The sequence below is a fragment of the Rhinolophus sinicus genome, chromosome 11, assembly GCF_057876585.1.
Source record: "Rhinolophus sinicus isolate RSI-liver-muscle chromosome 11, RSI-T2T, whole genome shotgun sequence".
In the NCBI taxonomy this organism is placed as follows: Eukaryota; Metazoa; Chordata; class Mammalia; order Chiroptera; family Rhinolophidae; genus Rhinolophus; species Rhinolophus sinicus.
In genome coordinates this window covers 15,246,265-15,261,291 of record NC_142511.1, presented here as the reverse complement: position 1 = coordinate 15,261,291, position 15,027 = coordinate 15,246,265, and the positions used below count along the sequence as shown (strand labels likewise).

General features: G+C 43.3%; 1 protein-coding gene across 6 annotated transcripts in view; it reads left to right on the top strand.

Annotated features, from left to right (window-relative positions):
• KCNK2 (potassium two pore domain channel subfamily K member 2) overlaps window positions 1-15,027 on the top strand; it is a 165,073-nt gene that overhangs the window by 55,231 nt on the left and 94,815 nt on the right. For 2 of the 6 annotated variants that reach the window (XM_019738111.3, XM_088801641.1), the window contains exon 2: window positions 10,182-10,492. In XM_019738111.3, coding sequence (XP_019593670.1) covers window positions 10,182-10,492 — 311 coding nt within the window. Of the gene's footprint in view, window positions 1-6,866; window positions 7,241-7,583; window positions 7,678-10,012; window positions 10,493-15,027 lie in introns of those variants that run through there. The other 4 variants (XM_088801642.1, XM_019738112.3, XM_074322151.2 and 1 more) reach the window with 4 other exon arrangements.

Genomic DNA, 15,027 nt, shown 5'->3' with positions numbered 1-15,027 from the left:
CACAAAGCCATTTAAAAAGATATTGCTAAGTGTTATATATTTTAGAGTGACTACTTTTATTTTTTACAAAGTGAACTGCTTGATTTTGATGCATTTTATGAAGTTTTTATGGCAAAGTGGCATTTTTACGTTTTTGAAAATGAAGTACTGTAATCAGGAACCTCAGCAACTCAGCGAAGTTTTACTGAATAGACATAGACATAGTTTTTCTACCATCATTCTTTCTTTATTTTAACTCCATCATTACAAAAATTTGGTGTATCTTTGTTACTACGATATATCCCCAAGAGCTAGAAAAGTACCTTACTGGTACACAGAAGGTGCCTAATAAATACTAGTTGAATGAGTGACGAAATATATTTCTTGTACCATAAATGACTTAACACATGTAGGTAGTAATGTTAGTGGAGAGAACTTTTGAACTGCACACCTCTGAGACTGGGATTGAATGGTGATGTGTGCCAGTGCCTGCCATGATTTGCCAACCTAGTTGGCAGAGAATCTGAGTTGCCCACTAGCCCAATTTTTCACCAGTGCAGAACCGGCCTCTGTAACTTTGAGCTCTCAGAACAGAGGGAACCCAGATCCTGTTTTTCATTCAAGATTTTTCATTCGGGATTCTCAAAGTATGTTCCTGCATCAGCATTCACCTGGAAACTTGTTGTTCATGCCAGTCCTCAGGCCCCACCCCAGACGTGATGCATCAGAAACTCTGGGGGTGGGCTCAGCAATCTGTTATACAAACCTTCAGGTGATTTTACGCACTCTCAAGTTTGAGACCCATTGCTCTCTAGACTATGCATGTATGGGTACTGCTAACATCTACCTCCTGTCTCCCTTTTCTATTCTTACGATGAGGTCCACCTTCCCTTCTGATTGACACATTTTAATTTTAGAGACATGAGTACTTCAAAATTAATGAATTTTGTCCTTCGAAGAATTACCTTTTTAAAGTAATTTGCATAGCTTGGTTCTAACTGACCCTTTATAAACTTGCTTGGAATTTAACTCTTGGAAGTTGTATTATTGTCGATTGCAACATAACAAATTACCCCAAAACTTAGCAGCTGAAACAAGAACCATTTATGATCTTGGTTTGTGAGTTTCAAGAATCCCAGAGGAGCTAACTTGGGTAGTCCTTGCTCAGGGTCTTTCAAGGGATTACACTCAATGTGTTGCGGAAGCTTACAATCATCGCATGTCTCAGATCTGCTTCCACTCTCTCTTACACACATGGCTGTGGAAGACCTCAGGAGATTCACTCCCAGGCTTACTTATTTGAGCCTCTCCTCAGGTCTGCCTGATGACATGGCAGCTGGCTTCCAGCAGAGGGAGAGGGAATGAGAGAGAGCAAACAAGAGGGAAGCCACGGTCTTCTTATAACTGTATCATGGAGGGGGACCTCCCATCACTCGAGCTGTATTCTGTTCATTGGCAGCTCACATTCAAAGGGAGGGAGTAACACAAGGGCATTAATACTGGGAGGCAAGACTCATTGTGGGTCTCTAAGATAGAGACCTCCATATAGTTAAATTATTTCTCAGTTTCTCCAATTCTTTGTATTGCAATGTTCAATTAAGACTCTTAATTTCTGGTGTCAGAAATCTCAACACAAACTAATTTATCCAGAAAAGGCAATGTGTGCAGCTTACGGTGTAGTTTCATATAAGGAATTGATTAAAGGTTGTTACCTGGACCTGGTCGTTTTGGTTCTGTTTGCTCTGTATTGGCTCCATTCTCAGGTAGTTTGTCCTCTGTTATTGGCATAAAAGCCTCCAAGGCTTTGGGGCTCAAGGTCAGTGGCGTAGCATGAAAGTCTTGTTTCCCAGAAACTTTGACGTAAATTCCATTGACTCAGTGGTTCACAAGCCCATGCCTGAACCAACTGAGAGACTGAGGAATCATGACTGTGTTGGCTAAGACCCAGGACACACTGCGCCCGCAATCAGGGATGAGTCCTGCAAGCTGTGACAGGGGGAGGTCAGTGCCCTCAGAAGGACCACAACAGGCAAGCATTTCACTGAAGTGACTGTCTATACTGTCGTCTCCCCACCCCCCAAGTTTGCAGCCAACTAGAACCTCTTGGAAAATGCCCACCCTCTCCCTCACCATTCACTCCCCAACCTGGTGGATCACAGGGCCCTATTGTTCTACTGCCACCTCTCATCCCCTCTCTTCCAAGTCACCATGACTCTCTCACCTGGGCTAAAGCCATGATGTCTAAATTCACTGTCTATATGCTTACATTTTTGTTTACCTTTTGTCTGTTCTCCACATAGAAACCAGAGTGATTTTTTTTAAATGCCATCTAATGAGGTTAGCCCTCTGCTTAAAATTCATCAGCGTCCGTCCCGTTATTAATTAAAATCAACGTGCTGCAATGACCTGGTTTTTGCCTGCCTCTCCAGCTTGATCACTGTCCACCACCAATCCTCACTCACTGAGCTCCCCAAATTCTCCAAGCTTCTTCCTGCCACAGGCTTTCCACATGTTTTCCCTCTGAAGAAGCCCTTTTCTTACATTCTGCCTCTCTGTCTCCTTGCTTATCTTCAGGGTCACTTCTTTAGCAGGCCTTCCCTGACCCTCCAACATTATATACCTTCATAGTACTTTGTCCCTTCTCTTTATTACACTTATCTGAGTTTTCATTTTGTTTATCTAGCACCATTTCTGCTCTAGACCATAAGCTTAATGAATGCATCAATCTTGCTCTATCTACAGAGCTCCTGTTTGCTACCTAGTAGACATTCAAGAAATATTTCATGAATGTGATTCATTCTCCCTCATCTTAGACTTGATCGATTGTGTTTTTCAAAAGGTAAAATAAATGGCAAGATCATCATAGAGTTGGAATTTGTTGGTGGTCTTGCTTGGCCCCTGGTTCATGATGTTAGATGAAGCACAGGAGAGAATTTTATTATAAAATTCTTTGGAGGACCTACAATGTTAAACATATATATGCTGGTTCACTTTAATTCTTAGAACAATTTCTTGTGAGTTCAATGTATTATCTCTGTTGCGTAGATGAGGAAACTGATGGTCAGAGAGATAAAGGGACTCCCTCAAACTCACATTTACTGTGAGGTAATCCCCACTGCAGTAAGCACAGGTTCAAAAATGGTAGAGTTAGGACACCACAGAAGTCACTTTGATTCCAACATTCCAGGTCTGATTGGATTATGGGGAACACAGTGGCATGCTCATTTGTTTTTTAACTATGGCATTTTAAGTAAGCCAAAGTCAAAGGCAAAATAAACCTAAAAGTGAAGTCTTGTAGGTTTTGGTGTTGCTAGTTTGAGCAGAACAACAGCTATGAAAGCACGAGGAGGGCAGTATAGAATTTTGGGGAGCTAAAGCTTTTTATTTCAGGTTTTCCTATCCATTAAAATAAAGATCAGGGGTGTCTAGTAGTCCCGCAGCATGGAAGAAATTGCGTCTACGTATTCTTTGTTATGCTTTGTTAGGATTTATATGTATTGAGTTATGCGGGCATAAAATTAAACAGGATAAACCATCCCATTTCCTTGTTTCTCCAGTTGCAATGATACACAACCTAGTGTACTTCCTTTTTTGACTCTTACTTCAAAGCCTGTGAGTAAGTATGTGTTTGGCACAAGAAGACTCTTAAAGGGGTAAGGTACTTACTTGAGGGGGCTGTGAAGGGGCTGCAGTGGAAAGCAGGGTTAGATCAGTGTGGGGACTGGTTTCTTGGTTCTTTCAAATTGCTTGTGAGGCTCAGGTTGGCTTGGTGGAGTGATTCCTGCTAATGTTACAGTTTACATTTGTTTTTAAAACCTTGTTTTAATGTCTCCATAAAGCAAATCCACCCACCCTCTCCCCTCAACACACTCTATATATGTGCGCTTAATGTGAGAATAATGCAAAAGGGAACATGGAAGACAGCTACTTCACATCAATTGATAAAGAAAAGGAGGGAAAATGACATTTCAGCATTTGGGACTGGCGATGAGTCCTACATCCCATGAGTCCTCTTAAAGGGAAGCACTATTGTGGGGACAGAGCCAGGAGACCCCGCATGACACCCTGCACAACAACCATACAAGTGTCTGACAACCATACAAGTGTCTTTAAACCGTGAGTTAATCCCCACTGCAGTTAAGCATCAGCCAGTTTGACAGAGGATCAGTGCTTGGCAAGGTATTTGCCAAAGGAAACAACTACAACAAAAATCACCGACTCGTTAAACAAAAGGGGAAAAATAAAACAAACAGACAAATGAAAAACCCAGAACACTCAAAGTGTTTTATTTAGGATCATTTCATCTGGAGAACAAAACCCTGTGACAGGGCAGAAAATGATTCTGAGGGTGGTGAATTCATCTCATTTCCTATAGACGTAGGATACCCTGGAAGGAGACCAGGTGGCGGATGTCAGCAATCACACTTTCATTTAGATGTTAATCACACACCTATTTAGTACCAGTCACTGGTTATTGTCGGTAATATGGGGAATAGACATGGCTAATGACCTCCCTGAGCTTACAGTCTAAAGAAGCACAATACAACGTGACAAGTGCAAAGTTCAACGTTACTAGTACAAAGTCAATGATAGAAGCATAAGTTGCTATCGGAAGCAAATAGCCAGGATTCAGGAGACATTTCCAGACAACTGGGAATCGGAAGAATAACATCTGTGGTGGTTAGTTCTGTGTGTCGATTTGGCTAGGCTCTAGTACGCAGTTATTAAATAAAATACTTATCTAGGTATTGCTGTAAAGGTACTTAACATCTACAATCAGTTGACTTTAAGGAAAGATTAGGTGATGTGGGTAGGCCTCACATAATCAGTTGAAGGTCTTCTGAGCAAACCTGCGGTTTCCCAGTAAAGAAGAAATTCAAGACTGAAGTATCAACTCTTGATTGAGTTTCCAGTCTGCCAGAGCTTCCCTAGGACTTGCCAGCCCCCACAATCCCATGAGCCAATTCCTTCAAATTAATTTTTTACACACACACACACACACACACACACACACACACACTGTTGGTCTGTTTCTCTGGAGAACTCTACTGATACAGTGTCTTAGTCACCTAAAGTTGGACATAGGATTGGGGAAGGTGTGTGAGGGAAAGTGACAGTATCCAGGAAGGCCTGGAATTGAAAGAGAAGCAATCAGGAAGCACATTATATGTGACCTGGAGAGTTTGAAAGGGTTTTAAGTTTGAGAGTGAGAGGAACTGATTCACCTTTTTAGAAAGGACATCCGATTATATTATTATTGAGAGCAGAAGTCAGGAAAAACATATTCAATTCCAGCAGGAAGGAATTCCTAATAAGGAGGACGGTTTTAATAGGAGAAAGAGGTGCTGCTGAATCTATTCCAGAATTTTTTTTAAAATTGGTGTTTTTAATCATTAGTGGCCACAGTCTTGCAAAAGGGTTACAACGTTCTTTTTCCAATCAAGTCTTTCTGCTCTACCTTACATCTCCCTCACGGCTATAGCTGTCACTAAGAGGTTCTTGTAACTGGGGAAAGAATCCCATCTGGCCAAGCTGCCTTTCTGGAAGATAAACTCTCTAATACAGCGGTAGAGCTGGGAGGGTGGAGGTCAGCTGGGGATTCCCGCTGCGAAACTGGAAAGGAAGAGAGAGTTTACAAACGATCAGAGAAGTTCCGCTACAGCGTGTGTGGGGTGAGAGGACTCGCCTATTACAGCGGCAGCTTGCATTCTGTGCGCTTTCTATCCCTCCTCTGAGGGTTCGGTTCCTCTGCCCCGGTCCCCATGAGTTCAGCTGCCCTCGCTCGGCGGTTTACGAGTCTGGGCGGGGTCTGGTACTTGCCAAGCCGGGATCTTGATGGGGAGGTGTGCCGGAGGAGCCCAGTCAGACAAGGTCCCAGGGCTTCCACCCCGCTGCTCTACCAAGAACATTCGCTACCTCTGTCCCCAGTAAAGGGGTCTTGCCCTGAGAGCCTAATCGATCTTTCTTCCATTCCCTCTGCATCCCTCGATGTCTTCACCCTGGCTCTCGGTGCGTTCCCCATCTTTTTGGTCCGGAACATTCATTCTGATCAGAGGTCTCTGCCAAGTTCAAGCACACTTGGGGATGGGGTGGGGGTTGTTAGTGACTCGATAACTCTTCCCCAGGCGTAGATTTGAAGAAGCCAGCACACTCATTACCGGCCCCACTCCAGGGGTCTCAGGGCGCCAAAGGGGGCACTTCTCCGTACAACCCTGGCGTGTGTGTGTGTGTGGGGGTGCTAAAGGGAAGGGAGGATGCCTATGTGTAGGGGTCGGAGGACCCGCGCCCCAGGACTCGGCTCCACACCCCGCACGGGAAAGAGATGGGCTGGAGCCCAGTGTGCCAGAGTGACAGTGGGGATCTGGGGAAGGGGCTGGAATAGTGGAAGGGGCAGAGGAGGAGAGGCAGCAGGTGAGCCCAAGGGCTGTGCCCCCAAGCGGGCAGGCGCGTCGAGGGAGATTTTGGAAGGGAGCATCGGCAGGGGCGACACAGGCAAGGATTGGGATGGCAGAGGGTGTTGAGAGGCGAGCCCAAGGGGGGGGGGATGGGGGGGAGGGAGTCTAGGGGGACGGAGTTCCGAAAGGAGGGAAAGGAGCCGGCAAGGGGAGAGTGGAGCGAGCCTGGAAGAGAGAGCCGTGGAGGGCGGCCGAGCCCGTGCCAGACCCAGCGCGGGGCACGGAGGGCTTGGCCGGGGGAGGCACACAAAGACATGCGAAGAGGGGCTGAGCGAGGCTCGCGCACAAAGACGCCCGGGCGCACTGCCGCTGGGGCTGCACCGACCGCCCCCGCGCCGCGCCGCGCCACGGCCGGGCCAGCGCCGAGCCCGGGGCGGAGCGCGCGGCAGCTGCGGCGGCGGCGGCGGCGGCGGCGGCGGCGGGCGGGCGCGGGACCGGGCTCTCCCGGTGACCCGGGCCCGGCCGCAGGCGCGCGCGGGGGCGGCGGCGCCCGAGCCCAACTTGGCCTCGGCCTCGCCCTCTGCCCAGCCCGCCGGTGTCCCCTCCTTCCCGCGATTTCATTTCTTCTCACGCTCTCCCCCCCACCCCCTCCCGCGTCCAGCCCCGCTCTCCCCACCTTGTAAAACAAAGCCGGGGAAAATGCCTGCCCGTGCAGCTCGGAGCGCGCAGCCTGTCTCTGAATAAGAAGTGAGTACAATGGCGTGTTTGTAAAAGGTTCAAGTCCGTCTTTTTCAAAAACATTGTGAATGCTGCATGCCTCATGCTTCCCAGCGCCTCGCGGGAGAGACCCGGCTATAGAGCAGGAGGTGAGACCCCGGGTACCCCCCTCCACCTCGCGCCCCGCGCTTTCCCGCCCCTGCCTGTCCCGGGAGGGCGGCAAGTGCCCCGCTGGCAGCACTGGGAGGTTTTCCACCTTCGTTTCCCGTCCAAGGTGTTGGGTCATAATCTGGGGTTGGAAGCAAACCTATCCACGGATCCTCTCCTCGCTGCCTCTCCCTCCCCCCTCCCGCTGGTGCCTGGGGGTTTTGCATATGCCTTGGGTACGGATTTGAGACACCTTGGGGGAGTTTCCGAAGGAGGAGCAGGGTCAACCCTTGGGTGTAGCCGACAGGCAGGACGCTTGGTGACCCTGGTCACACTTGTTGCCCTTTGCGTGGTGGGACAGGCAGTGGTGCTGAAAAAAGCTTGCTTCTCCTGGTATTGAGTCGTCCATGGAACCCAGGAGCGAAGAAGACAGACCTGGGTGAGGATGGGAGACCAGGATTAAAAGGAGACTGTGATGCGCTGGGGGCAGAGGAGGGAGGGAGTGATGGTGCAGAGTGTGTGGAAGGGGCGAATCTTTGGTTCCTTGTCCTAAGGACCTTCTCTTCCTGATCATACATCAAACGACTGGAGATGGAAACCTAGATGGTTCCCCATATTAGACCGAGAGGAAAGGCTGTTGTTTTGATTTTGGTATTTCACCAGTTTCTGCCCATTCGGCCTGCCAAATGTGCATTATAAATATTTCTGCTAATTAAAAAAAATCAATAGCTTAAAACAATTAAACTCCATTAGGAAATATATTAGCTTAATACACACACACACACACACACACACACACACACTATTATTTTTTTTATCCCCTTTCTCCAAAAGCGTGTAATGATAATGCCTTAGTTTGGTATGGGCTTTAGGATTGGGTTTTGGGAGCATCGAGGTAAACAATCTTGGTGTTTTCTAGTTCTAGCGAGTTGAAACCATGGATGTGAAAAATCAGAAATATGAGAACACAGAGAACTGGAGAGTACAGGCTTGGGAAGCTTCCTTCAGCGAGATCATTTAGAGCTTCTGTGTGATTTTCTGTCATTTTTATTCCCCCAAATGGCTTAATTTTAGATTATGATCTTTATTTTTTGCTCAGACTCACTGAGCAGCTTGAAGGTGGGGTGGCTAAACAGGAGATGACAGTGATTTTTCCTATTATCAGCATTTCTATTTTAAAAAGTTTTTTTTTAAATTAAAACACTAAACAGTGCTAATTTTGAGTTACGTTTATAAATATTGGATGTTGAAGGTGTCTACTAGTGTGGGGCTTTATTCGGAGCAGGTGAGTGTATCAGAAGGGAAACTTGTACAGACCTGTATATAGCAGGTTGAACCATAGGAAATTGCTGTAATGTATGTATGTGGAATTTCCTCGTGGAGCCATGGGTACAGTTATCTCATCAGAGCTCTGACTTCATCTCTTTAAAGTCAGAATCATTTAGCGCTTTGCTGGTTGAGGAGCCCTGTGTTATCTGCCATCATTTTACAACACGACTTAGGTCTGGCGCTTCACATAGCTTTGCTTGCAAAGCTTTTTGATGGGCAACTGAAGATTTATTTTATGAACTCAAACTGTTGTAGTCCTACATCTTAATTCTTAATGGTAGTCAAGAGGGCAGGATATGTAGCCATGCGAAAATTGACAGGCTTTATTCCCTTCTTATCCTTAAGTAATTTGAGGTTCTTGTAAGGTATTTGGGTGTAATTCCATAGGGATTTCTTGTATGCTTACCTAAATGTCTTTTAGATTAGGTTATCATTTACTAGTGTATTACATACACTAATTTTACTTACAATAATTGTGGACGTTAAATCTATTATTCTGGTTGAGTTAATGGCCTTTTCAAATCTCCTATTTTTCGGCCATTCTCTTACCCCTTTGGTTCAATGTTGCCTTCCCAATCAAATATATTGTAGTAGATGGCTTATTTTCCCCCTAGCAAGCGGAAGTATAGTATGTCTTGTGTATTTTCTAAAAAGGAATCCATTAATGATATTTTCGAATAGCTGAGATGAATAATAAATGGATTTAGAGTCACCTCAGAGTATATGGGAATTTGTTAGAGAACACATAAATCCACTCTAATGGAGCAATTATCTTTGTACAGAACAGTAGGGTCCAAAGTGTGAGACAAGGTTTTAATTTTTGTGTATGCGATAACATTCACTGTTGAAATGGCAGGAACTTGTCATATCTTGGCTGCACCTAGGATTGTGCCACAATGGGTAGCAATGCTTTTGTTTTTATAAACATGTCAGAGATTGAATAACAAAATGTAGAGAATGCTTAATCATAAGCCCACTTTAGAGGAGAAAAAAAAAAAAGATTGGGCTATTGAGTAGTTTATTTACTACCGTGTTTTACCAGAAAATTTCTAATGTTTTTGAGCAACAATGTTTGGGTCACAAATTTACTCATAATACAGTTCCTTTATTATAATGAATGCTTAAATAAAACTAGAGAATGTTATTAACATTGACTGCTTGTGTTATAGAGTGTTAAGTACTTGAGAAGAGAAATAAACCCATGAACCGTCTTCATGAGTACTCAAATATCTGGTTTAGTGTCATCAACTCTTAGGAGTTCAGTAAGTCTTCGCTGTTTAGCATGGTAGACAGATATAAATTTTGAATTTAATTAGGAAGAACGCAGGCATTCCTTATTATTATTATTTTTTTAACTTTTTTTGTCCACCTCCTGTTTTTTTCCTCCCATCTGGATCCCCAATGGCAGCAGAGAGCTAAGACCCAGCCCCCTTTCCTTGATCCCATATATATGGGCCTGGATGCAATCTAGCAGGAGCACTTCTGGTTTAGTTTCCAGACTCTCCACCGGGAGAACCAGCAGAGTTCAGTCAACCTTTGCTGACCCCTTAAAGGAGTCCGACCATTACCCCTCTAATCTCCTCCAACCTAATCCTTGTTCTCTCTTGTCGTCAGTGGCGGCACCTGACTTGCTGGATCCAAAATCTGCGGCTCAGAACTCCAAACCAAGGCTCTCGTTTTCCACAAAACCCACTGTGCTTGCTTCTCGGGTGGAGAGTGACACAGCCATTAATGTTATGAAATGGAAGACGGTCTCCACGATTTTCCTGGTGGTCGTCCTCTATCTGATCATTGGAGCCACCGTGTTCAAAGCATTGGAGCAGCCTCACGAGATTTCACAGAGGACCACCATCGTGATCCAGAAGCAAACATTCATTTCCGAACACTCCTGTGTCAATTCGACTGAGCTGGACGAACTCATCCAGGTAATGGCACACAGGAGTTGTTACTCCGTCCGGGGAAACAAAGAGTCAGAGTTTGAGGAGACAACTCATATCACAATGCTGACCTGATGTGCCTATAGGGGCCCTCGTCGACTTTTCTCCTTAGTGTCGACTTCTTTTCCTCAGTTTGTCTCCTTTCTGCACGTCTTACCTCTTTCCTTATTTCTGCCATCTTTTCTTCTCCTTTTCGTTTCTTCTCCCTCCCACTGTTCCTTCTCATCCTCTTCTGTTCCATATTTCTGTCCTGGTGTTTCCCTGCTTGCTTTCCTTTTGTCCATGGACACGGCTTATCTTGCTGGAGGCCCTCCTGATTAGATGCCCATTGCCTACCAAGAGAGTTTGCGTGGCAAATGGAGGAAAACATAAGGCAGACAAAGTGTATTAATTGTGGCAGTGACGGTCATAAGATAGAAAAGATGAGTTTGCGCTGTGACCCTCTTGAGATGGGCATCCCCCGTGGTTAACAGGCTGTCATTTGTGTCTTTAATTTAGTCAAAGTATAACCCTGATAACTGCCTTGTTTAGGTGCCATGGGAAAGTAATTAGTCAGTGCTTCTCTAAACCCCAACTAAAAGCAATTTACTACTGCACAGATAAATGGAGTTTTCGAATAAAAACTAATTTAGTTTTAATTTACTCTATAATGGCAGGATAGTATCTTTATGGAAAAACATTTTGTTTTAAAACTTAATCCCAAAATGATTTCAAAGTTTCAGTTAGGCTCCGTGGAGATGGCTATATTTTTGTTGGAGATTTCTTTTGCATAAAACATAAGTCAAACCAAGAATCTTGGTCAAGAAGAAAGCCCTCGAATTTTTCTTTCAAAGAGCGATCTGACTGGTTGTTGAAAATATTTTAGTTGAAGACGTATTCCTTTTCCTATAGAACCGATTTTTCTTTCCTCATGTAAGTCAAATTGGACTGAAAATTATCCGTGAGTCATCATCTGAGCATGTTCTTCTTCTTAAATTTGGTTTTACATCATTTTAATGATTTGGAATAGCAGATCGAGGGAAGAAATTATTACCGGTTTTAATCCAGTTTCTTGTTCTAAGACCATTCCTCTTTGATTTCCTCTTGCCGTGGATTCCCAAAGGTTACCTCTGTCCTTCATACCCCTCTCTATTTATAGAATACACATCCAAGTGGTTATTCTAGTTTTTTTGGAAACTGTCAAAGCTATTAGGTTGGTGCAAAAATAATTGCGATTTTTGCAATTATTTTTAACCTTTTATACTGCGATTACTTTTGCACCAACCTAATAATATTCTCTGACCCTCATTTAGCTCCTACCACATTCAGACACTTCTGCATCTCACCTATTTGACTTAAATTTTGAAAAAGCTCCTCACATCCTTATATACTGAATTCTCTGCCATTTTTAGGTGATAGGGGCGTTTTCCCAATTGACGGTAAACCTGACAACTAATATCACTGTCCCACCCGCCCCACTGCCAGTTCCTACATGAGATCACTTGCACTTCACTCTCTTTGTGCCTCCTAATCCTAAGAGGTACCAAAAATCTTTGAAGAATCTCCTTAGGTTTTAGAAGAAGAGTTCTAGGTTGTCTTGGAGATAGCGTGGAGTAGAGATAAAAGCCTAACCTTTGGGCTCAAATAGATGTAGTTTATACTCCAGTTGAGTACTTTAACGAAAGTGTCATCTTGAATAAGTAATTTTCCTCTCCACACTTTCAGTGATCTCTCTGCAATGAGGCAGGAATACCTATGAACGAGGGTTGCTGTGAAGAGTAAAGACATAATCCAAGTAAAGCATTTAGTCCTTAAAACGTGTTAGGTTTGTTTTCTGTTGTCCTCCCACCTCTACCCCATCACTTTATTTGATTGAAGCATCTGATTCATCTGAAGTGAGGCAGTTGATATTGGGCAAGAAACCAAACAAACTAAAACCCTGAAATTTCAGGACAATGATGGAGTTAATTTGAAAATAGTCCCACTGTTCAGTATTGCCCAGATTTATTCAGAATTTTGAAAATAACTTGAAGGTCATGGCAGGTGGGGACAACATGGAGGTGGAAACTGATCATTTTTGCTACATTGTTTTTGGAATAGCCTCACACAGAGCTCAATATATGACCTAATTTTTTTCTGCCCCACACAGGCAATCCACTTTAGCTTTATTAATAGTCACTGCTGATTGAGTATTTTTGCTTCTTAAAAATCTTTTTTTTTTTTGCTTATTCAGTGTTTTTCAATGCAGAAGTTGCTTATTGTTTATTGTCATTTCACTCACCTTTATAACCTGATGGCTTTAATAAACTATTTTTTCCTCTTTGAATATAATTTTTTCTGATAAAAGAAATCTTTATGATGACGTGGCTTCAAGGACCAAGATCAATGTTTAAATAGGGAGGTAGGCAAATCAGCCAGTGATCATATATTAAAATGACATTTCATTCATATGATTCTCATAAATTTCAAAGTGTTTTTCCGCATTTATTTTCCCATTTAATCATCCCTTAAAACCTCATGAGTAGATATCATATCTTTGTTTCTAGAGATTTATTTTGTTCCTTAGATTGAGCCATGCTTCCTTGTTTCTTGTGTGCCTTGTAACTTTGTGTTGTGATCCATCCATTTTAAAAAACAACCACGTTTCTCAATCTTTGCAGACTATGTACAGGGAAAGACTTTCACCAATCAGCCCAGCTTGAAAAGCCTCTCAGACCTTTTTCTGTAGATTTGATTCCTCTGGATTTGTGACTTCCCAATTAGATGGATTTGCCAGTTTCTTTTTTCAGGCGCTTGTAATCTCTTGCTACCTCTGGTGTCTGTCTGCAGTAATGCACGTTTTGTGTATCTGCTAGAAGCCACTCAGGTCTCTCTTATTCTCAGTGGTCTCCAGGTTTCTAGAGTATACTGCATCCCCGTCAGCACTCTGAGTTGGGCAAGACAGAAACCATTCCTCTGGGTAGTCCTCCAAAAAACCAGAATGTTGGATGCATACTCCACACTTCTTTTTCCCCCTGAGAGAGAGGTCACCAAATTCTGTCAGCCTCTGTCTGCTGTACCATGGGGCCTCTGGTGCAGAGGCAAACTGCCCCGCTCACTTTTGTTCTCAGTATTTCCCAGGTATCTAGAGTGTGCTGGGTCCCATCAGTGCTCTGAGACAGGCAAGACAGAAAGTAGTCCCTTGGGCAGCACCCCAAAAACTCAGAACATTAGATGCACGTTCCAACTCTTTCCCTTCCCAGGGAGAAGCCTGGGGCTGGGAGTTTTCTTCCAGTTATGCTGTGCTGAACGATGGGAAGGACTACGGTGATCTGAAAGATAATACAGGCATACCTCGGAGATAGTGCTGGCTGGGTTCCAGGCCACCACAATAAAGCGAGTATTATAGTACAGCAAGTCACACAAGTTTTTTGGTTTCCCAGTGCATATAAAAGTAATGTTTACACTATACTATAGTCTATTAAATGTGCAATAGCATTATGTCTCAAAAAAATGTACATATTTTAATTAGAAAATACTTGATTGCTAAAAAAAAAAAAAAAAGCTAAATATCCTCTGAACCTTCAGTGAGTTGTCATCTTTTTGCTGGTGAAAGGTTTTTGAACGTTTTTAATCAGTGTTGATGGCTGCTGACTGATCAGGGTGATTGTTGCTGAAGGTTGGCGTCGCTGTGGCAATTTCTTAAAATAAGACAATGAAGTTGTCTTTTTTTCCATATTGATTGACTCTTCCTTTCATGAAAGCTTTCTCTATAGCATGCGGTGCTGTTTGATAGCATTTTAGCCACAGTTGGACTTCTTTCAAAGTTGGAGTCAATCCTCTCAAATGCTGCTAATGCTGCTTTTTCAACTAAGTTTATGTAATATTCCAAATTCTTTGTTATCATTTTAACAATCTTCACAGTATCTTCACCAGGAGTAGGTTCTATCTCAAGAAACCACTTTATTTGCTCATCCATAAGAAGCAACTCCTAATCCATTCAAATTTTATCATGAGATTGCAGCAATTCAGTCACATCTTCAGGTTCCATTTCTAATTCTAGTTCTCTTGCTGTTTCCACCACTTCTGCAGTTACTTCCTCCACTGAAGTCTTGAACCCTTCAAAGTCATCTATGAGGGTTGGAATCACCTTCATCCGAATTCCTCTTAATGTTGATATTGTGACCTCTGCTCATGAACCGTGAATGTTTTTAATGACATCTATAACAGCGAATCCTTTTTGAAACATTTTGAATTTACTTTGCCCAGATCCATCACAGGAATCACTATCCATAGCTGCAATAGCGTTATGACATGTATTTCTTTCTCTCTTTTTAAAAATTAGTTTCAGGTATACAAAACAATGTAATATTTGAACATTTAAACCCCTCATAAAGTGATAACACACCTCTGACATCGTATATAACTGTTACAATTCCATTGATTCAATTCCCTATGCTTTATTCCATATCCCGTGAATATATATGTATATATTTGATTACATTTGACATTTAATGTTATTTAGCTTCAGCTTCAGGTGTACAGTGTGGTGGTCAGGCATCTAC